This window comes from Schistocerca cancellata, chromosome 9 (genome assembly GCF_023864275.1).
Source record: "Schistocerca cancellata isolate TAMUIC-IGC-003103 chromosome 9, iqSchCanc2.1, whole genome shotgun sequence".
Lineage (NCBI taxonomy): Eukaryota > Metazoa > Arthropoda > Insecta > Orthoptera > Acrididae > Schistocerca > Schistocerca cancellata.
The window spans coordinates 143,107,349-143,129,978 of record NC_064634.1 but is presented as its reverse complement, the minus strand read 5'-3'; the positions used below and the strand labels follow the sequence as shown (position 1 = coordinate 143,129,978).

General features: G+C 38.2%; 2 protein-coding genes across 3 annotated transcripts in view; one reads left to right on the top strand and one right to left on the bottom strand.

The window, feature by feature from the left end:
* The window catches only part of LOC126100599 (methionine--tRNA ligase, cytoplasmic), a 107,404-nt gene extending 85,175 nt beyond the window's left edge, over positions 1-22,229 (bottom strand). For both annotated transcript variants that reach the window (XM_049911226.1, XM_049911227.1), the window contains exons 1-3: positions 21,983-22,229; positions 21,473-21,633; positions 7,436-7,549 (exon numbers count right to left, since the gene is read on the bottom strand). In XM_049911226.1, coding sequence (XP_049767183.1) covers positions 7,436-7,549; positions 21,473-21,633; positions 21,983-22,085 — 378 coding nt within the window. In that variant the 5' untranslated portion in view covers positions 22,086-22,229. The remainder of the gene's footprint in view (positions 1-7,435; positions 7,550-21,472; positions 21,634-21,982) is intronic.
* A 112-nt stretch (positions 22,230-22,341) lies between these two features.
* Positions 22,342-22,630, top strand: part of LOC126100598 (probable ATP-dependent RNA helicase kurz) — a 170,384-nt gene continuing 170,095 nt past the window's right edge. Inside the window, exon 1 of the mRNA XM_049911225.1 lies at positions 22,342-22,564. Within this exon, the coding sequence (XP_049767182.1) occupies positions 22,484-22,564 (81 nt within the window). The 5' untranslated portion in view covers positions 22,342-22,483. The remainder of the gene's footprint in view (positions 22,565-22,630) is intronic.

Here is a 22,630-nt window from a genome sequence, read left to right as displayed (position 1 = left end):
AGAAATCAAAAGTACCATAACAGTTGGATCAAGATCAACTGATTCATTCATACACAATTAAGCTGGCTGTTAATTTGGGCGGTAAATTGTCTGGGAAGTTATTTATTGTGCTGCGAGGAGTTGGAGGTGCTCTGCCCTCTATGATTCTTTCTTGTGTGTGTGATGTTTCTAGGGCAGCAGGGAATATTTACGTCACAGCAAGCAAGAGTAGGAAAAACGGGCAAAAGAGAAATACAACTATGGTACGAGCACTGCTTATTGCCTATAGCTGCTCAAAATAACTTGATTTTGCTTGACTCCTGGTCTGCGTATAAAAATCATACTCCCTTAGAGCAAATTATTCCTCCAGAAATGTGTGTGACATTGCAGTTCATACCACTTGGAACCACAGGACAAATTCAGCCTTTGTAGGTTTGTTTTTTCTGGACCTGCAAAACTTATTATTGCTCTATCTGCAGCTACACTTTAAATAATAGACAGTTTCAAGGCAGGCTCCACGACAGACTGTTTTGCATTTGGTTGAATACCATCACATACCATAAGTTCTCAACACCTCACACCAATATCACTATATATGCATTCTTTGAGAGTGGATATCTAGCTGAGTGCCCTGCACAGTTTATAGCACCCAAGGAGTTCGCCTTCTATCTTGATGGTGTAAACCTTTGTGATCACTGTGGCACACCATTCATCATTTGGTGTTCAAGGTGCAAATTAAAGATTTTGTTTTGATCATTTCTGGAATTTCAATGATGTCCATGTTTTGAAGTGTACCGTATTTACCAGATAATAAGATGAGGAGGTTTTCTCCCAAATTCATCATTCGAAAAATACAGGGTCGTCTTGTTCTTGTAGATAAAACCATTGCTGCTGAGGTTAACATTTTTACATTGTTTAGTAGGGTATAGAGGGGTAGTTTACATTTAAAGGGGTTGTCTTACATTTAGAGGTGAAACTTTGGGTACTGAGGACACCTGCTGGTGTATTATGAAAAATTTGGAAGGTCAGGGCTTGACAAACGATACAGGGTCGAGATTTCCCGATACACTGAAGCATTTGATACTGTTATCAACATTGCTCAATCAATCATATAGCATGGACACGTGCGGAGCTAGTGCAGGAGATACACGAGAAACTATGAGCTAGTCATTACAATAGTCTATCACTCTGATTAAAATTTGCCAATTCTGTGAAACACAGGAGGAAACAGCACTAAATTCTATCATCTTACAAACTGTTGTTATATTTGAACAGGTTTGCAATAAATATTCTCATACATGTGTGGTTATAGTATACGAACATTAATGCCACTTTTTAAGTAAATGTGACATTCACAAATGGAAATGTTGTCCTCCAGAAAACCTTAGTTGATTCAGAATCCAGATCAATATTTTAACTGGTCATGAGTGACGGTAATGATTTACTGAGTGGACTGCAAATGAAAAATTCAGTCACTGTTCACATATTAGGGTAGTGGGTAAAAACATTAGCAGCCTTTAATCAGCATCGATGGTGACAATTAGTTGAAACAAGAAAAAAAATTAATCCAGAATGAAACGCCTAACAAAGGAAATAAATCAGTTAAACAGACAGTATTTGTTATTGCGAATAAATTACAGTGGTAACACCCATATTGGATATAGTACCAGCAGACACAACTAAATCACAGGATGAGCAAAAGTTTGAGGGACTGAGTCATACGAGGGTGGTTCAATCCAACAACAAGAATCGCAGCACCCACATTGCAAATAATTTTTTCATTTCTAATTCTTCAGTTAAAATGTGATATATCCTTTCAGATGACATCTGGCAAGCACAAGCAATTTCACGAACTTTCAATCGGCAATCCTCCACAACCATTTTGTGCACTTTTGTAATGATTTCTGGAGTAGTGACACATCTTGGCCGACCACTGCACGGATCATCATCTAAGCTCTCCCATCATGAGAGACGGTAATGATTTACTGATTGGACTGCAAATCAAAAATTCAGTCACTGTTCACATACTAGGGTAGTGGGTAAAAACATTAGCAGCCTTTAATCAGCATCGGTGTTGACAATTAGTTGAAACAAGAAAAAAAATTAATCCAGAATGAAACGCCTAACAAAGGAAATAAATCAGTTAAACAGACAGTATTTGTTATTGCAAATAAATTACAGTGGTAACACCCATATTGGATATAGTACCAGCAGACACAACTAAATCACAGGATGAGCAAAAGTTTGAGGGACTGAATCATACGAGGGTGGTTTGATCAAGAATCGCAGCACCCACATTGCATATAATTTTTTTCATTTCTAATTCTTCGGTTAAAATGTGATATATCCTTTCAGATGACATCTGGCAAGCCTAAGAAATTTCATGCACTTTCAATCGGCAATCCTCCATGACCATTTTGCGCACTTTTGTAATGATTTCTGGAGTAGTGACACATCTTGGCCGACCACTGCACGGACCATCATCTAAGCTCTCCCAATCAAATTTAAATTCATTTGTCCACTTGGCAGCAGTTGAATATGAAGGAGCAGAGTCCCCCAGTGTATTCTGGAAATTTGCAGGAATGTCCTTTGCTTTCATACCTTTCTTTACAAAATACTTAATCACTACTCGAATCTCGAATTTTTCCATCTTCGCAAATCACTGTGCGGCAACAACAACACAGCCACGTCATTGCCACAGCTCTCTTCCAAGAGCACTGATGTGGCACATGTTTACATTCAACCGTCCAATGAATATCACATGAACAACTTATTGCACTAGCACTGAGCTCTCATGGTGATTCCAAGAACTTTTCAAACCACCATCGTAATTGTGATCTTTTATTTATGTATTAGTTGGCATTATTACATATGACCTGCACACTAGAAGATATTGCAATCTGTTTTTCAGTTGCTCCAACTCAGCATTATGGAAGAGTTACAGGGAGAACAGTGACACAAGCTTGGCTGAGAGCTGAGATGATGGTGGTGAGTGGGAGCAAACAGCAAATTTCATTTTGTTGTCAAGCATAGGAACCTATACTGTGTACTTTCGCTTTTTAGGAACATCTACCATGTTTAAACTGCAGTTTTCCTGAGTCCATTTATATTTGTAACTGAACTGACTTTAAAACTGGACAAATACTCAACAGTAGTGTTCAGTTAAGCAAGAAATGGTAAAAGTCTAGACAGGAGACAGTGGCATACTTAAATCTTCCCTGCTGCAATGTTGTCAGTGTGACATATGACAGGAATTAATCGGGTTGTGTTATCTGTTGGTTCTACACAGCCAATAAGAGAGCAGTGGGCATGCAACACGTTTGGAAGCAAGACACATTCTAACATTGTCATGTCAGTATAGAAGCGAAAACCGATATGTATTCAGAGAAAAAAACAGCTGTACTCCAAGGTTCTCCACCATAATGACCTCAGAAATAGCAATATATTCCAAAGAAACGGCTAAATACTTGTGACAACTGTAATAAAACTGGTTGTTGTTGTTGTTGTGGTCTTTAGTCCTGAGACTGGTTTGATGCAGCTCTCCATGCTACTCTATCCAGTGCAAGCTTCTTAATCTCCCAGTACCTACTGCAACCTACATCCTTCTGAATCTGCTTAGTGTATTCATCTCTTGGTCTCCCTCTATGATTTATACAGTAAAGTTGCATGCCCTCAGGAAAATCACGGCTGTAGTTTTCCCTTGCTTTCAGCCGTCCGCAGTACCAGCACAGCAAGGCCGTTCTGGTTAATGTTACAAGGCCAGATCAGTCAATCATCCAGACTGTTGCCCCTGCAACTACTGAAAAGGCTGCTGCCCCTGGTTATGGTGAGATAAATGGACTAACCAGTCTTGGATCATATGAAATGACTTATTCGGTATAGAAGAAGAAGAAGAAGAAGAAGAAGAAGGAGGAGGAGGAGGAGGAGAAGGAGAAAGTCTACCAATGGTCACATGATTTCATAGGAGCAACCCAAACATCCTCTAGACGATCACAAAACACTGTACCAAAGAAAGAGAATGAATAACAAGCCTTCAACTTACAACAAAGAAGAGAAATAAAAGATGACTATTATTAATAAAATTGGTTATTCAAATTCTACTGTTCCTGTCTCTCCCCGCAAAGAGTCACTACCTCAGCGAGGCAAGTGCTGTGAAAATGTGATCAGCCACCAAAATTAGTGAAATTCAAAAATTAGTAAATCAACTTTGGGCTACAAGAGAGTGGTGACAGCCAGACAACAAAGATATAAATTTCACAGCTGTTCTATTAGAATGTGGTGGTGATGATGATGACAATGACGACAACGATGCTGATTACTAAAAAAAAGTGATACCGTGGACTACAGGGTTAGTAAGCAAAAAATCTAGAAAAGAAAATGTTCCAAAAAATAATGTAAACCATTTCTTTTTGTTTATTTTATTTCTCCTAGTATCATTAAAATGTAGACAATCTATAAATGGCATCATTTAGAATAAGTACAAGGTTAACTTTCTGGCATATATTTTATGTCAGTAAAAACTGTTTGTAATTTTGGACTGTCACAAAATGAGCTTTTGGCCAACAAGGGCTTTGTCAAAAATAGACCCCCCCTCCCCCACACACACAGTAACACTCATGCAAATACAAATCGCACACACACGACCACAGTCTCTGGCAACTGAACTCAGAATAAGAGCAGCATATATCATGTGTGTGTGTGTGTGTGTGTGTGTGTGTGTGTGTGTGTGTGTGCGCGCGCGTGCGCGAGTGTATACCTGTCTTTTTTCCCCCCCTAACGTAAGACTTTCCGATCCCGGGATTGGAATGACTCCTTACCCTCTCCCTTAAAACCCACATCCTTTCGTCTTTCCCTCTCCTTCCCCCTTTCCTGATGAAGTAACCTTGGGTTGCAAAAGCTTGAAATTTGTGTGTGTGTTTTTTATCGTCTCTATCAACATAACAATGCTTTCTCGTTTGGTAAGTTACAGCATCTTTGTTTAAATATATAACTTTTAAATTTGGTATTTAACTTTTCATACCATTTCTTGTACTAATTTAGAAACTGATTATAATTGCCAAAATTCAGTTGAATTTGAAAGAGATTCAATTCAAAATACGACCATAAAGTTGAGTAATCAATTGAATTTTGTCTTAAAATTGTGTATCTAACATCTTTAAGTGAGCAGTAATGTCAGTCATAAATGCTAAGTCACATAACCAGACTCGATTTTTTAGTTCAGAGATATTTCTGTTCTCTTCATACACTAAAATTTTGATATCAGAAACTGTACCCATTTTACCACAACGTTGCCATCTTATTTCTGTGTAAAATATCAAATCACCGCATTTTCAACACCAGTCTCTTCAAAAAACATTTTAATTATCTGTCACTGAGATCACGAGATTTTTATGAAATCAACTGTTGAAATCTCAGCTTTCATGGCATTTTCAAAACCAAGTCTCTTCAGGCACAAAGAATTTTGGTGTGTCATATCATCACCATGCTTTCCTAAATGCTGTTTCAGTAATGATACCAATTCAGAATTAATTCATAGTAAAGACAGCTCTCTCTTAGTCATAATACCTGCTGACTTGGTCCAATCTAAATCAATGTCTTTTTATCTTAGAACTCATTTTTACCAACTTCTCAAATAAAACAAACATGTACGCTATCCCATAACAGTCAATGAAAATTAAGCAAATTTCTTTGAGTATATTGGCAACTGGATCTTTGTAGTTGTGACAGTGCAATAATTCTCCTTTGCTGCATTCATCAAGATTAATAAAATTTTCTCACAATGTTTCAGTCATTCCAGACAAATCTTACAGCAGCTATACTGAAACAATTTTTAATAAAGTCTCCACCCATAAATAGCCAAAATGTTTTCTTTAAGGTGAGATATTTAAAAATCTGAATCTCTTAACAGGTGTTCTGAAAAATCACATGCCGACTTGCCATTTCTAGTTCCGAGGACAAAATTTGTGTGTAAGTGCTTATTCTGCTAAGTCTGAAAATGTAGAATGCAGGTTTCTGTGGTGGTTCCTTATGTTGCATTCCTCTGGGACAGCCACAGCACTTTTCTAAATAAGTTACTGCACAAAAAAAAATTTTTTTTTTGAGTAGCTGTACTGAAGCTGCCACTTTCCGTCCTGTACTTGTGACTCATACTTCGTCCTGCTTTATCCATTCTCGGATTAATTTTACGCCTTCTCCAAATTAAAATAATGACTCGCAGCAACTATGTTAATGGAGATAAGAAGAAAAAGGTTTGTATGCACGAACACATTTATAAAAGCTGTTTACATTATTACTGACCAATAATCATGAGGTAAATACTTACAGGCTCACAGAAATACATGAGGAAATTGTTGCTCATTTTTGCCAAAAAAATTTGAGCGCACTAATGAGTATGACAATGGAGTGCTTACTGGTGATTAAATAATGTTGTTGCCACAATCACACTGTTGCATAAGAGAGAAAGTTGAAAAATTATGTCCCATGAGACTACTGTAGTTACAAGAAAGAGCAGTGAGACATGCCACCAATAGGTCAACAGTAGGCTGCAATCTGTGCATACCTGCTTCAGGATATCGGCCAATACCATATGACAGCCATATACTCGATATGATAGGATACAAATATTCCTTGACTATTTTTGTAGCTGTAGCTGTTGGAAGGATAGCTGCCATGCAATTTAATGTAAACATACGGTGGCTCAGCTGAACTGTAGATGTGCATGTCCATTGTACGTGCAATACCTGTCTACTGCGCAAATATGAATATAAGCTGCTGCATGTGGTGACAAGTGGCTGAAAAGAGAACTGTCAAGGGACATAAACGTAGATAACTTAGGTCTCAAAATTTTACAATTTCTTTTAGGAACCAATCTGTACTTTTATTCTACATCTGCATCTATACTCTGCAAACCACCATGAAGGTATGGCAGAATACGTCCCTCTGTATCAGTTATTAGGATTTCTTCCCATTCGATTCACTTACGGAATGTGGGAAGAATGATTGATTGAATGCTTCTGTGCATGCTGTAATTACTGTAATCTTATCCTCTTGATCCCTATGTGATCAATACATAGGGGGTTGTAGTATGTTCCTAGAGTCATCATTTAAAGCCAGTTCTTGAAACTTTGTTGTAGGCTTTCATGGGACAGTTGACGTCTGCCTTCAAGAGTTAGTCAGTTCAGTTTCTTCAGTATCTGTGTGACACTTTCCCACAGTTTAAACAAACCTGTGAAAATTTGTGCTGTCTTTCTCTGTTTATGTTCAATATACCCTGTTATTCGGTGAGATATTCTGGTTCTCGCAATGCTATGTGTCTGAGGAAGCACGTTCTTTCAAAATGCATGTTTTAATATGACCACAAATGTGGTTGGGCTGTAATATTCTATTGAAGTGTTAAATTACAACAATGAATACACTTCCATCAAGCAATGAATAGAATTAAAGTTCATCAACTTACATGAACAAGATATCCTTTTGCGCTCAATGCATCATCCAAGGTTGTCAAAAGATCACTCAGCTGTGTTGACAGTGCTGCAGACTTCATTGTTGTCAGGCAGTTCACAATAACTGGCTGAAAAGACAAGCAAATTTAGTGAAATACACTCTCACTTTGTTATACAAAGATTATCTTAACTACATGAAATGGAAAATACCATTAAACAATTTGTTAAATTCACAAGGAGACAGATGAGTAGGCTAGTACCATTCTCCACAGAAGAGAACTCTACTACAGCCAATACAAACACACTAAATAAATATAAGCAACTACTGTGCTTTTGTTGTTTACTGTGGTCTTACAGAACAAGACTGGTTTTGCACAGCTCTATCCTCTGCAAGTCTCTTCATGTTTGCACAACCACTGAAACCTATATCCATTTGAATCTGCTTACTGTACACATACATCAGTTTCTCTTTACAATTTTTACCTCCTAGACTTGCATCAATTACAAAACGGATGATTCCTTGATGCCTCAGGATTTGTCCTATCATCTGGCCCATTCTTTTCATCAACTTGTGTCACAAATTTCTTTTTCCCCAGTTTGATTAGTACCTCTTTTTAGTTATTCAGTCCACCCATTCAACCTTCAGCATTCTTTTGTAACGTCACACTTTACAACCTTCTATTATTTTCTCATATCTAAGTTGTTTATTGCCCACTTTCACTTCTATAAGAAACAGCACTCCATGTAAATACCATCAGAAAAGACTACCTAACACTTACATTTATATACAATGTTAAGAAAGTCTTCTTTTTCAGAAATGCTTTTCTTGCTATTGGTAGTCTGCATTTTGTATCCTCTTTTATTCTGCATCCATTAGTTGTTTTGCTGCCCAAAAAGCAATATTCACTGACTACTTTTATTGTCTCATTTCCGAATCTTATTCTATCAGAATTGCTTGATTTAATATGAGTTCACTTCAGTACCTTCACTTTACTTTGATGATGTTCATCTTATAACCTATTTTCAAAACACTAACCATTCCAGTCTACTGATCTTCTGAGTGATTTGCCAACTCTGGCAAAAATAGTCACTGGCAAATCTCAAAATTTTTATTTCTTCCCCATGACTTTGAATTCTTCTTCTTCTTCTTCTTCTTCTTCTTTCTTGGCTCTACAACTCATGATGAGCCTTGACCTCTTCAATTTCCTCCCATTTCTCTCGGTCCTTTGCCAACACACTCCAGTTTCTATAGCCCATCATCCTAAGATCTTCGATTACTCCATCTTCCCATCTGGTTCTTGGTTGACCACGTCCTCTCTGCCCTTCTGGCTTTCCTTATAATATTCTTTTTGGTACTTTTGTATCATTCATGCAAGCCACATGTCCCACCCACCTCAGTCTGGATGATTTCACTATCCTTCTAATGGGTTGGTCTTTGTATATGATATACAACTCATGGTTGTATCTCCTTCTCCATCTTCCTCTTTCACAGATTGGGCTGATAATTCGTCTAAGCATGTTTCTTTCAAATGCATTCAGTGTTTCAATATCTTTAGTTGTTAATGTCCGGGCTTGAGATACATATGTAAGCACTGGTTGTTAAAGTGATTTATAGATAGTTAATTTCGTGATACGAGTCAGGAGCCCTGAGAATAGAAGTCTTGTTAGGGCAAAATAGGCTATAGTGGCTAGTATTAATCTCTGCTTAATTTCATAGGAGGTATGATTTAGATGCGTAACTGTCGAGCTCAGGTCCTTGAAATGTTCAACTCTCTCAAACATATAACTGCCCATTGTTATTGCATTTGGCATATTTTCTCTACGTGCTTTTCCAGCTGCCATATATTTTGTTTTTTGTTCATCGATAATTAACCCCATGTTGCTACTAGCGTGTTCAAGAGCTGTAAATGTCTCTTCCATTGCTTTTTGGGTTCTTGCTATTATATCCACGTCATCTGCGTAGGCCAGTATCTGCACTGATTTATAGAAGATCGTTCCCCTGTTCAGAAGGTTTGCATTTCTCATCACCTTCTCCAGGGTGGCATTAAAGAGAAGACATGCCTATGCATCCCCTTAACGCACTCCGTTTTTAATACTCAATGTATTGGACATCATTCCTCCTATTCTAACACTACCTTGTGTTTCGCTCATTGTCATTCTCACCAGCCTTACCAACTTTCTCAAGATTCCCAGTTCATCTAGAGCTTAATATAACTGCCCTCTATTTATGCTATCATCAGCTGTGTTGAAATCTATAAAGAGGTGATGCGTGCCAACCCCATATTCGTTTGTTTTTTACAGGATTTGTTTTAAGGTCAATATGACTTTGAATTCCATTTCCAAATTTCCCCATGGTTTCCTTTAATGCTCGCACAATGTGCAGATTACACAACATTAGGGAATACTATAACCAGTATAAAGCCCTCCACAACCACTGCTTTCCTTTCATTTCGTTGAACTCTTAGACAACTGTATAAGCTGTGGATTACTTCACACTCTGTATTTTATTCCTGCTACCTTCACAATTTCAAACAATCTATTCCGGTCAACATATTCAAAAGCATTCTCTAAAACTACAAACGCTAAAATGTAAGTTTTCCGTCCTTCAGTCTAACTTTTAAGACAAGCAATGTCCTTTTATTTCTCCAAAACACAAACTAATTCACCATGAGTTCACCTTCTACAACTTCATCTACTCTTCTGTAAATAATGTGTGTCAGTATTTTGCAACCATTACTTACTAAACTGATGGTCTGCTTTGGAATAGCAGTTATTACATTCTTCTTCAAATCTGTAAGTATTTGGTCTATCTCATCTGTGTTACATACCAGGTGGAATTGTTTTGTCATTCTGACTCTCCCAAGCAACTCAATAATTCTGAGAGAATGTCATCTACTGTGGGGGGCTTGTTTTCACTTAGGCTTTTTAGTACTATGTCAAGGTCTTCTCGCAGTGACATATCTCTCATCTCATTTGATCTGGCTCCTCTTGTCTTTCTATAATACTGTCTTGAAATATGTTTCCCTTGTGTAGAAACTTTACGTATTCCTTCCACCTTTCAGCCTTCCCTTCTTTGCTTAGTATAAGCTTGTCATCTGAGCTTTTAATTTTCATACAAATGCTTCTCTATCCTAATGGCCTCTTTAATTTTCCTATAAGCTGTGTCTACATTTCCCATGGTCATGCAAGCTTCCGCAGCCTTGAATTTGTCCCCTAGATATTCCTGCTCTGCCATTTTGAACTTTCTGTCAACCTCATATTTTAGGCATCTGTATTCAGCTTTTACTGCTTGATTTGCTGTTTTTTTTTTTTAATATTTTCTCCATTAGTCAGTAAATTCAATACAAATCCAGCCAGGGGCTGGAAACTGTAGGTGGTGATGATGATGATGATGATGATGATGATCCAGTGTTACCTAAGTATTTCTGCTAGACTTTTTTTTAAATTTTTGCCTATTTGATCCCCTCTGCCTTCACTATTTCACCTCTCGAAGTTATCCACTAGTGTAAATTGAAGGGGGATCACTGCTGTCAGCAGGACATTAAGCAGAATCAGCAGTGACGAACGAAAATGTATACCAGACCGGAATTTGAACCTGGGATCTCCTGCTTCCTAGGAGCAGGAGACACCAGGTTTGAATCCCAGTTAGGTACAGATTTTCGCTCGTCACTGCTTAGTAAGCAGGAGATCCTGGGTTCGAATCCTGGTCTGGTACACATTTTCACTCATCGCCGCTGATTCCACTTTATTTCCTGCTGCAGCTGACAGCACTGATCCCCCTTCAATTTATATACAGGATATACAGGGTGTTACAAAAAGGTACGGCCAAACTTTCAGGAAACATTCCTCACACACAAATAAAGAAAATATGTTATGTGGATATGTGTCCGGAAACGCTTAATTTCCATGTTAGAGCTCATTTTAGTTTCGTCAGTATGTACTGTACTTCCTCGATTCACCGCCAGTTGGCCCAATTGAAGGAAGGTAATGTTGACTTCGGGGCTTGTGTTGACATGCGACTCATTGCTCTACAGTACTAGCATCAAGCACATCAGTACATAGCATCAACAGGTTAGTGTTCATCATGAACGTGGTTTTGCAGTCAGTGCAATGTTTACAAATGCGGAGTTGGCAGATGCCCATTTGATGTATGGATTAGCACGGGGCAATAGCTGTGGCGCGCTACGTTCGCTTCGAGACAGATTTCCAGAACGAAGGTGTCCCGACAGGAAGACGTTCGAAGCAATTGATTGGCGTCTGAGGGAGCACGGAACATTCCAGCCCATGACTCGCGATTGGGGAAGACCTAGAACGACGAGGACACCTGCAATGGACGAGGCAATTCTTTGTGCAATTGACGATAACCCTAATGTCAGCGTCAGAGAAGTTGCTGCTGTACAAGGTAACGTTGACCATGTCACTGTATGGAGAGTGCTACGGGAGAACCAGTTGTTTCCATACCATGTACAGCGTGTGCAGGCACTATCAGCAGCTGATTGGCCTCCACGGGTACACTTCTATGAATGGTGCATCCAACAATGTGTCAATCCTCATTTCAGTGCAAATGTTCTGTTGCTGTGTGTTTCTATTCCACGATTAATGTAATTTGAAGAGAAGTAATAAAATGAGCTCTAACATGGAAAGTAAGCGTTTCCGGACACATGTCCACATAACATATTTTCTTTCTTTGTGTGTGAGGAATGTTTCCTGAAAGTTTGGCCGTACCTTTTTGTAACACCCTGTATAGTGTTTCACAGCTGCAGGATCTGCTTGGTGCCTGTTCTTTCAAAGGAATGGGCACCATGCATTCAAACTATCCATTAGTCTTTTATTGTTTCCCTTTCCCTTGTTTTAGTCAATCATTTTTTGATGATACCCTTGAAAATCTCAACAATCACTGATTCTTTTAATTTATATAGATTCCATTTTCTTAATTTTTTTTTTTTTTTTTTTTTTACAAGAAACTTAAACAAGAAACTAGATCAGAGTTCACATCTGCTGCTGAAACTGTTTTGCAGTTTAATATCTGGTTTTTAAATCTTTGTCTCACCATTATACAAGCATAACATATCTGACATATTCCAGAGTCTACAGATCGCTTCTGTCTATACAACCTTCTTTCATGATTTCTAGCTGTTATTATAACTAATCCATACCTCAGGAACGAATACAGAAAGTAGTTGCAGGGGATTGGGAGACAGGAGGTGCTCATACAAGTTGAGTCTGTCTCACCATAGTAGCAAAATGAGCATTAATTCAGGTACAATCACTTTTTTGGTACAAGAAAGTAAAACAGTAAAAGATGAAAACAAGTAAGAGGAAAACACCTGGAATGAAATAAGAGCTCTGGTTGAATGAGCATGGATTTGCAAAAATGGTAATTGTTTGTTTGACTGGTCTTTACAACAGGCATTAAAACTGCACGACACAGGGCAGCCAGTAAATATGTAGGAAGTTCACATGATAGAGAGAGAAGAACTGAACTAAGAAAGCCATAAATGAGTTCTTGGCAAGAAAATAAAGGCAGCATCAAAGGTAGGACAAACTGGATGCTGGAATAAAACAGAACCAAATTGGGAAAAAATAGGACTAAAAGTCCACGATAGAAACAACAAACAAAACTGAGGAAAAAATACGAATCACCTGCAGATAGCTGATGGATGGTATACAGACACAGCTAACGCTTAGAAAATCACACTAGCTTTCAAGGCCATCTCTCCCTATTGCAGAATCACATGGCAAATTCCAAGTTCAAACACAACAATGCTGCTGGAGGAGAAGGAGTTTTTCTTGAGGAATCAGTGTGGGAATCACCACTCAAACAAAAAACAGTTCACTTTGTTGATCACAATATCTTGCAAAAAATAAATGCAGATGAACTAGTAGATACTTTCTTTCCAGATTTCAAAAAAGTGTTGTACACTTTGCCATATTGTCGACTAAATAATTGGCCATTTTGTTTTACCAAAATATAATCAATTTGATATCTTCTGTGATCTTCTGAAATACTCCATCTGCACTTCTTTTGCAAATGTTTCTCAATACGTGTATTCACAATGACTAACTCACACTCAGCACAAAGTTTTACTTATCTTTGTCTCTTTTCATTTTGCTTGTTCAGGGCGAAATTGCTCATTATTTTCTGATCCCTATCGTCACCAAGATCACATTTCAGTATCAAATTGTGATCAAATTCTTGTCCTCTTTGATATATTCTATGCATTTATTCATACCGTCACAATGTTTTTCAATTTCATTGTCATTCGGATCTGTAGTTGTCATGTATACTCATATGATTACATCTAACAATGGAAACTCCAAGTAGATATAACGACAATATAGGAGAAGATACCATAAAGATGAGTTAGGTTGCAGACAAGCACAATTAAAAGACACTTACACATAAGCTTTCTACCACAGTCTTTGTCAGTACAGCCCAAGCTGCCGGAGTTGGCAGGTGTGTGTTTCTCTTTTTCTGACAAAGGCTGTGGCCAAAACCTTGGGTGTAAGTGTCTTTTAATTACGCCTGTCTGCAACTTAATATCTCATCTTTATGGTAAGTAGCAATCTATCTTTTCCTACATTGTTGATAACCACGTCTGACTGATATCCATTCAATTCCATCACAAACATTCTTTCTATTTGGTGAACATAATTGTTTACTTTATTTCCAACGCCCACATTCATTATTATTATTATTGTTGTTGTTATTACCCCTGCTCTCCCACCATAATCATTTAATACACACAGTGCACAGTGTTTTGTTCACTGTAAGTGGTATTTCATGACCAATATTATAAATTGAGTGAGTGTGTGTGTGTGTTGGTGTGTGTGTGTGTGTGTGTGTGTGTGTGTGTGTGTGTGTGAGAGAGAGAGAGAGAGAGAGAGAGAGAGAGAGAGAGAGAGAGAGAGAGAGAGAGAGAGAGAGAGAGAAAGAGAGAGAGAGAGAGGATTATTTTACCCAGTTTAAAAAATCCTATTGGGGGGGGGCGGGGGGGGGGGGGGGGGGAGGTAGAGCTAGGAGGAGAGCAGGAGGGAGAAGGGAACAAAGGAAGACGGCAGCTGTACAGAGGAAAATATGAAAGTAAATGATTACATATTAATATCTGCATGCTTTTCATCTCCAATTTTAGATTTATTACACTGCCTTAGTTTTGATGTTGTTATTGATGATTATGATTTTGTTGGTGGGACTTGACATCTGGATCATTAGCAACCTTACAAAATTCTTGAAAAGATAAGCGTGATTAAAAGAACCCCATAAAAGTATTAACATGAATTAAACAATGGAAAATCCAGGATGGAATGTAACAATATTCTTAGAAGGAAAGTTGCTACTCACCATATAGCGGAGATGCTGAGTCGCAGATGGGCACAACAAAAACAGATTTTCACACTTGAAGCTTTCGGCCAATGACCTTTGTCAACAATACACACACACACACACACACACACACACACACACAAAACTCTTACTCATGACAGTCGTGTGTGACTTGTGTTTGTATGAGTGTATGTACATATGTGTGTCTATTGTTGACAAAGGCCATTGGTCGAAAGTTTTAAGTGTGAAAATCTTTTTGTTGTGCCTATCTGTGGCTCAGTATCTCCGCTATATGGTGAGTAGCAACTTTCCTTCTCATAATATTGTTAACATGAATTAAAACATACCACAACCCTAAAAAAATCAAGATCAATCTCTCTCTCACACGCACACACACACCATAAACTTAATGCGACTGTCATTTCTAAAAGTATTAATCAAGAAAGAAAACTGCAATGAAAATGTAAAATACTATAACAGAAATCATGGCCGACTGATAACTAAACTAATAAAGGCTGAGCCAGCCACTCTGCACTAAAGCCTCTATCCTACGAGTTTAGTGTTGAGTTTAGACAATTCACAAAAATTTTAAATGCAGCCCTGGCTCATCTCAGCATCTGCTAAAATTAGGGGCAAATCCTAACTTAAGTCTATTCCATCCTCTAATCAGAATACAGATGCACCACTAAAATATGGTGCATTGACACACATATGCCACAGCAATCACAAATGGATGGGTCCTCCTGCCATTTCTAAAAACTATGTGTAAGAGAGCTATATCCAACATCATGTCAAGTGAAAAGTCTCCCCCCTGCCTGTGTTTCTGGAAGTAAGAGTGCCACAGACATATAGGTGGTTTTGCGGCCTACAGCTTGTTGTCCTTCATTAACAGCCATTTTTCCTCCCACTAGTACATGATTTTCTAGCTCAACAGTGAATTCAAAGTCTGTAGGTGAATGGCACACATTGTTCAATTCTGTCTTTCGAACAGGCATCCATGGCTGCATGTCAGCTTGCTCATTTCTCTTTATCCCTATGTGTCCAGGTACCCAAGAGAATTCCATCACGCTGACAGGTTAATGCAGCAAGAGAAAAGCTTCTGCAAAGCAGTGTTTGATAATTTCCTGACAAAATTCACTGATTTATGGTACTCTTGCTCACTATTAACCAAAAGTAGGCCTAAGCATAAACAGAAAAGCAAACAGCTAAAATGGTATACAGATGAGATGGCTCACATTAGGGAAGAGATTCTTAGACTGTACAGAATATATAAAAATTCTTGTAAATAAGGGCCTGAGCTGGATTGCACTTCTTACAGAGCTGATTTACAATTTAAAAAGTACTGCAAAGACAAACTGACACTGGCCAAAAGCTTGCATGCAAACATTACATAGAAGGTGCTCCCAACAAATGCGAAGCAGCATGGGACATCATCAATCACGGGAAGTGCCAACACGCAAGATGTGCTTTCTAACATCAGTGAGAGAGCTGAATGGCAAAATTAATCAAAATGGCACTTGAGCTTTAGATCTTCTTGGTGCTGAGTCACATAACAGGTATACCTGGAATGTTGTCACCCCAAGGATATTATAAAGCTGTGTCAAGGTTCTAAAACTACAGAAGACTGGACTGTTATTGGTTCTCTAAATATGTAATTAAAAAATAATACATCTCATCTGTCAACCTCTTTCTACCATCAGGGTTGCCACAAGTTTCCCCTAGTGAAATTCCCTTATTTCCAGACCACTTTTAGCATTTTTCCCTGACAAATTTTGAGATCTTAGGGGTAAGTTAAGACATAAGTTGACAATCTGTCTCTGCAGCTATGGTACAAGAAACATTAGCGCAAACAAGGAAATATCTATTTTAAAACAAAGCAAACTTGCAAGCAGATGGCGTTTTCTGATGCGAGCAGAAATCTTAAGTACTAACATCAACATCTTTTGTAATGAACTGTCTTTAGATGGAGAATGACCAGTAATGTTATTTTATCTTTTGTAATGAACTGTCTTTAGATGGAGAATGACCAGTAATGTTATTTTATTTCAATAAAATGAAACACATTTAGCGACAAAAATACGCATTTCCTTGGAGTCGCAAGATGGATTTTAAATACCCGATTTCAGAAATAATGCCACAAAAAAGCAGGCTTCTTGAAAGAAATGCCGAATTAAAAGAGTTAATACAAAGGAGGGACATAGTAAAATTTGTGTAACAACAGCGAATACAATGCCTAGGACACTTGCAGAGAATGGCAGAGGATTAATTCCAAAGAAAATGATGAAAGGTGTGCCTATTCCGCTAGGCAAAAAGGGAGACCTAGAAGATGATGTAATAGCAGATCCCTCCTGTATGGGAGTCCGGGGTTGGAAAAGAGCAGCAAATAACTGACAAGTGTAGAGGAAGATTGTTGAAGAAGCCAAGACTCACCAAGGGCTGTAGCACTACTGAAGAAGAAGAAAAATCACAATAATGAACAAACTTAAACCTAAGGAACTATGCGTCCTTCTTTTTTAAAGAGACTATACACCCTCATAATACCAGATGCAGACTGAACATTGGTATACCGATACACAGGCTCACAAAGACTCCAAATCCTCATAAAATAAGATGATTAAACTTTTTAAAAAGCTTCCAAGATCTGCTCGGGCACCGTCTTATAATATTTTCAAAGTTATGATATATTACTGTTTACTGAAACTCCCATTTTACAAAATAGCTGAAGTACTTGAAATAAAATAATTGAGATTAATACTTAAGGCTAAAGTCTAGATAAGGACCAGTGACAGTCACAGTGGTGCTCACCTACTGGTCATAGATTGCTAATGCGTTAGTTCATGTAGCCAGTGAGATGATTCTTTGACATAATCAATGAGTGGCGAGAAGAGAGGGAATGTACAGGGTGATTATAATTAAAGTTAAACCTTCAAACCCCTGTAGAAATGACACCACTCGTCCGAATGAGTCAAATCGCAACGGAATATTATCAACGTAGGGGAAAAACGTATGGCAGAAGAAAAATAAATAGCTACAAAATGTAACTATAGATAGCGCTGTAAGCATCATAATTTAATAGTGGTCTATGACAAATGAATCATACAACAATACCTAAGGTGTATGTTTGATGTTAAACAAAATGTACTACTCAGTGTGCATGGGTGTACAGGTGTGATACTGTTAATTGCGTAAGCCCATCCAGCACGGCAACTTCATATCACATTGGATGGTGGGAAAAATCGGTTTTTAATTGTCCTGAGGCCAAAAACCACACAAAAAGCATCACTAATATCGGTTTTTAATTGTCCTGAGGCCAAAAACTCTATAAAAAAACATCAATTACATCAGTTTTTAAATAACCTGAGGCCATAAACTGCATAAAAAGCATCAATACCATCAGTTTTTAATTGCCCTGAGGCCAAAAACCGCATAAAAAGCATCAATTAAAATCAAATCAGATTATTAATTTCCATGTGACTGGCACAAAACATGTTCAATATGCTCTCCACCATTTTCTGCAACAAGTTGAAATCGAGAAACAGCATGTTTCACAACTGATCGAAGTGTTTCCGGGGTCACGTTCAGAATGTGTTGCCAATGTGTGTCTTCAATACAGCAAAGTTTGCAGTCAGAACACTGAAAACGTCATCTTTCAGACAGTCCCACAGCCTGAAGTCACACGGATTAAGATCAGGTGATCGAAACGGACAGCCTGTATGGAAATGGTGGCTGATAATTCTAACATTTTCAAGATGGCGCTTCAGCAGCTGATTAACTGGATTTGCAATGTGCGGAGGTGCGTCATCTTGCATAAAAATGATACCATCCACACATCCCCACTGTTGGAGAGCTTGAATAACATAGCTGTGCAAAAGACACTCATAGTGCTTACCAGTGACGGTACAGGTAACAGGACCGGAAGCACCTGTCTCTTCGAAAAAATATGGCCCTACGATAAATGATGACGTAAACCCACACCACACAGTGACCTTTTCAGGATGAAGTGGTACTGGTTAATTCGTGTGTGGATTTTCCATTGCCCACATTCGACACTTCTGTGTATTGACATGTCCTGTCAGATGGAAGTTGGCTTCGTCTGTCCACGACCAATCATTATCCACTGTGATGTGAGCAAGAAATTCTAAAGCAAAGGTCTCTCTTGCTGGCAGATCAGCGGGAAGTAACTAGTGCAAATGGGTAATTTTGAGTGATAGCAAAGAAAAATGCAGGATTTTACACACCATGCTCATGGGTATGTCCAATGTTCGGGCAATTCTCCATGCACCACACGTTTGCATGCCACCATTCGTCACCTCCTGCATTGCTGTGGCCACTGCTTCCACTAACGTCAAATCAATTCATTTCCTCCCTCCACCAGGTTACACACCACACCAAAAGAACCCATATTTCTGAATTTCCGAATCATTTTCTCCCGACCCATGGCAGGCATCAGAACAACACCTTTTTTCAAACCCTTCAGTGTCCGGAACCTCTGAAGAGTGATGTGTGCACAGTCACCAATCTTGTAATACAGCTTTACAAGCAGAGCACAATCCTGCATTAAGACAGTCGTAGCGAACGTCACAGACGCGAAAGAAGGAAAAGCCTTGTACCCAACATGTTTATACCAACTTCAATGGCCCATGTGCATGACAGGTGTTTTAACTTACGTATACTGACGCATACGGCACCATCTATTAGTCAATTTTCATATTATCTTTTTTTCTTCTGCCATGCGTTTTCCCTATTTTCCGATAATATTCCATTGCAATTTGACGTCATTCTGACCAGTGGTGTTACTTCTACAGCATTTTGAAAGTTTAACTTTAATTACAATCACCCTGTACTTCTAGCACTGGATTTGAAAGCATCATCTTGTTTCCTGTTTTTCAGTGTGTTAGTGAGGTTCGAGAGAAATATTTTGTGATCATGGCAGTGATTGCCACGAAGTGGAGTGATTTAGTGCTGCAGGTTGATATAATCCGTTGGTGCATGTCTCATGGATTAATTGCAGAGAGCCAGCTACTGTAGCCAAGCGGTTCTAGGAGCTCCAGTCTGGAACTGCGCTGCTGCTCCGGTTGCAAGTTTGAATCCTGCCTCATGCATGGATGTGAGTGATGTCCTTAGGTTAGTTAGGTTTAAGTAGTTCTAAGTCTAGGGGACTGATGACAGATGTTAAGTCCCACAGTGCTTAGAGCCATTTGAACCATTTGCATTGCAGAGACATGAAAATGTATCAAATACGATGGCGAAATGAATACTGAATCGATCTGCATGAGCACACCGAGTATGTATCAATGTTTTTTAATTAAATCATGGGAGAAGGTAAGTGGATCAGTGTTTATTAATAATAGAGATACATCTTAAGTATATTAATTGATCCTCCTACCTTCTCCCATGATGAATTAAAAAAACATTTATATACTTACTCAGTCTAGAGAAATAATTCACTGCTTTTTCGAATAAACCACAGGTTGTGACACTATCCCTGGTTTTCAGATACTAGCACAGTTTAATTAGATGCACCTCAAACAAGGATCAATTAAATTTATAATCCTCACTCTTTCTTTTGAGTGTATTACTTGGAAACACATCACCTACTTACTGCTCTCCCACTGGCTGTATAACACAAACAGCTGACACATTTATCTTCCATTGTTCCCATCATACCTCACAGCAAGCACTTATAACATTACTGCTCAAAACATGTAGGTATGCCAATGCCCCTATTCTACCTAGACTTTTACCTACTTAATGTTCAAACCCATTCCACTGTGCATGATCAATGGTGAATACAGAACACTGTACTACTCCCTCCAAACACCATCATGCACAATCCCACCCCTATACGCAACACAAATCTCAGCAGCATTGACTCCTTCTGCCTGAAAAATCTTAAACATGGCTGTGATTCAGTAAATGTATAAATTTAAGCCATGGCATGTGATGTTTCTGGGATTTTATATCAATTTTACATATGACAAGAGCCATTCAGCTTCAGCTAATTTAATTTACTACCATGTGATGTAACAAAGAACCCTCATTCTGAAGGAGATATTTTTGCAAACATCAAAACCTAGGTCACATGGGTTAATCGAACCTTTGGTTTGCAACTGGTTGGCTGATGGTAGAGTATCTCATCCTCAGAAGGGCATGTCATTTGGTAAAGCTACACTGCAAAACTAAGATGTGGTTTAGTCTCAGGCTAATGTTATTTGTTTCCTTATGCTGCGTTTTATAAATGCAACAGTGTGTTTGAAGCTACCATTACCTGCTATGCTAGTCTGCACAAAGCATGTAACCTTGAACCATCAACTTCACCAACTGTCTACCTTTTGTAATTCTCATTCAGGTATAAAAAACACATGAAGACACATTAAGCTATTTTTTACACAGATATTAGCTGTTGACCCATTTTTTTGTGTCTTAGTTCATAATATTATACCTTAAATAGGGAAGTAAGAAGCACACAACTAGCAGATCAGGTAAATATGTGATTAAAAATTCAATATTATCTGTTAAATGACAGTAACAGTACAGTTCCAAGTATGTGAAATGTACATGTTTACTTGCCAGCATCAAATTTGTGGAATACGTAAAATTATTACTCAGCCTTTTCTCTTACCTTTCCTACCCTCTTCTTCCACAGAGTTCTTCATTTCCTTGGTATTATGCAACATCTTCACAACTACAAAAATATAGGATTTATCATTTTAAGAGTCCTTCTCACCTGTAGCTTAGTTGCTTCCCACTCCAGCCACTGGTCAACCAACAACCCATCTTCGTTTTTTGGCGGCACCAGTAACCTTGCGGCTGAATTTGCAGAGAAAAGAGTCGTCCCTGATTCCAATTGGAAAGTTGGCAAACGACGTGTAGCTCCAACTTTTCGATCTGTTAACAGTTTTACAATACGGAAAATGTAATATGACAGAACGATATAAGTTCATGGATTTAGAAAGACAGGTGTAAACTATATACTAAAAACATCTCACATTCCATCCGCCAAACAGTCAGCCGTTAAGATTAACAATGTAGTACGTCAGTTAGTGTACTATATGAACCATTTCAATTTAGTTCAAATTTTAGTTATATCCACAACTATATCTGATGCAATAAGGAAGAACGTGGGCTTTCTGGGAACAAGGATTTTGTAATGTAATGTAATTTCAGTTGGATGATAATAACTATATAAAGTGGTAAGAAGTGTTTGTTAATTAATATAATGATGTAAAAAACATACCTGCAGCAGGAATATTTTCTACGTGTATATTTTCTTTAGCAAAATTCGCGGCAACTGCAACTTTAAGGCAGGAAGGATCGGCGCCACTTGTGAAAATCCTCATCGCTTTTTAATTAAAAAGACGTTTATACACTAAAAACTGTTAACACATGGGAAGATTGGAACTTTTACAAAACACAAACATTCGTTCAAACGTCAACACACGTGCCACATGGCTTACTAGCAATAGTAAATATTCCGATTTCCGAGATTGTGGTGAGCAAGCAATGTCGAATAATCGATATTCTGTCGACGATGTAGAGCAAACATCAATCGATCAAGTAATTCGAGTTAATGCAATGCATGCCATAGGTCGATCATAAAGAAATGTAAACAAGCTACGTTCGTTCTTGCACGGTATTGCACGTGGGTAGGCTTCATTGTCAGTACTTGCTACTTAGTACTTAGGTTACTTGTGTGTGTTATGTTTGTTTCTCGAGTGACGATAATTGAAATTTCGATATGGGTAAGAATAAAAAAGGATTTAACTGGAAAGCACGCGAAGTTGTCAAAACACACATTGACAATACACCAACCTCAAAGGTGAGTTGAAATGGGTAATTAATATTTATTTATACCCATTTCCTTAGGTACAGAATGTATACATGT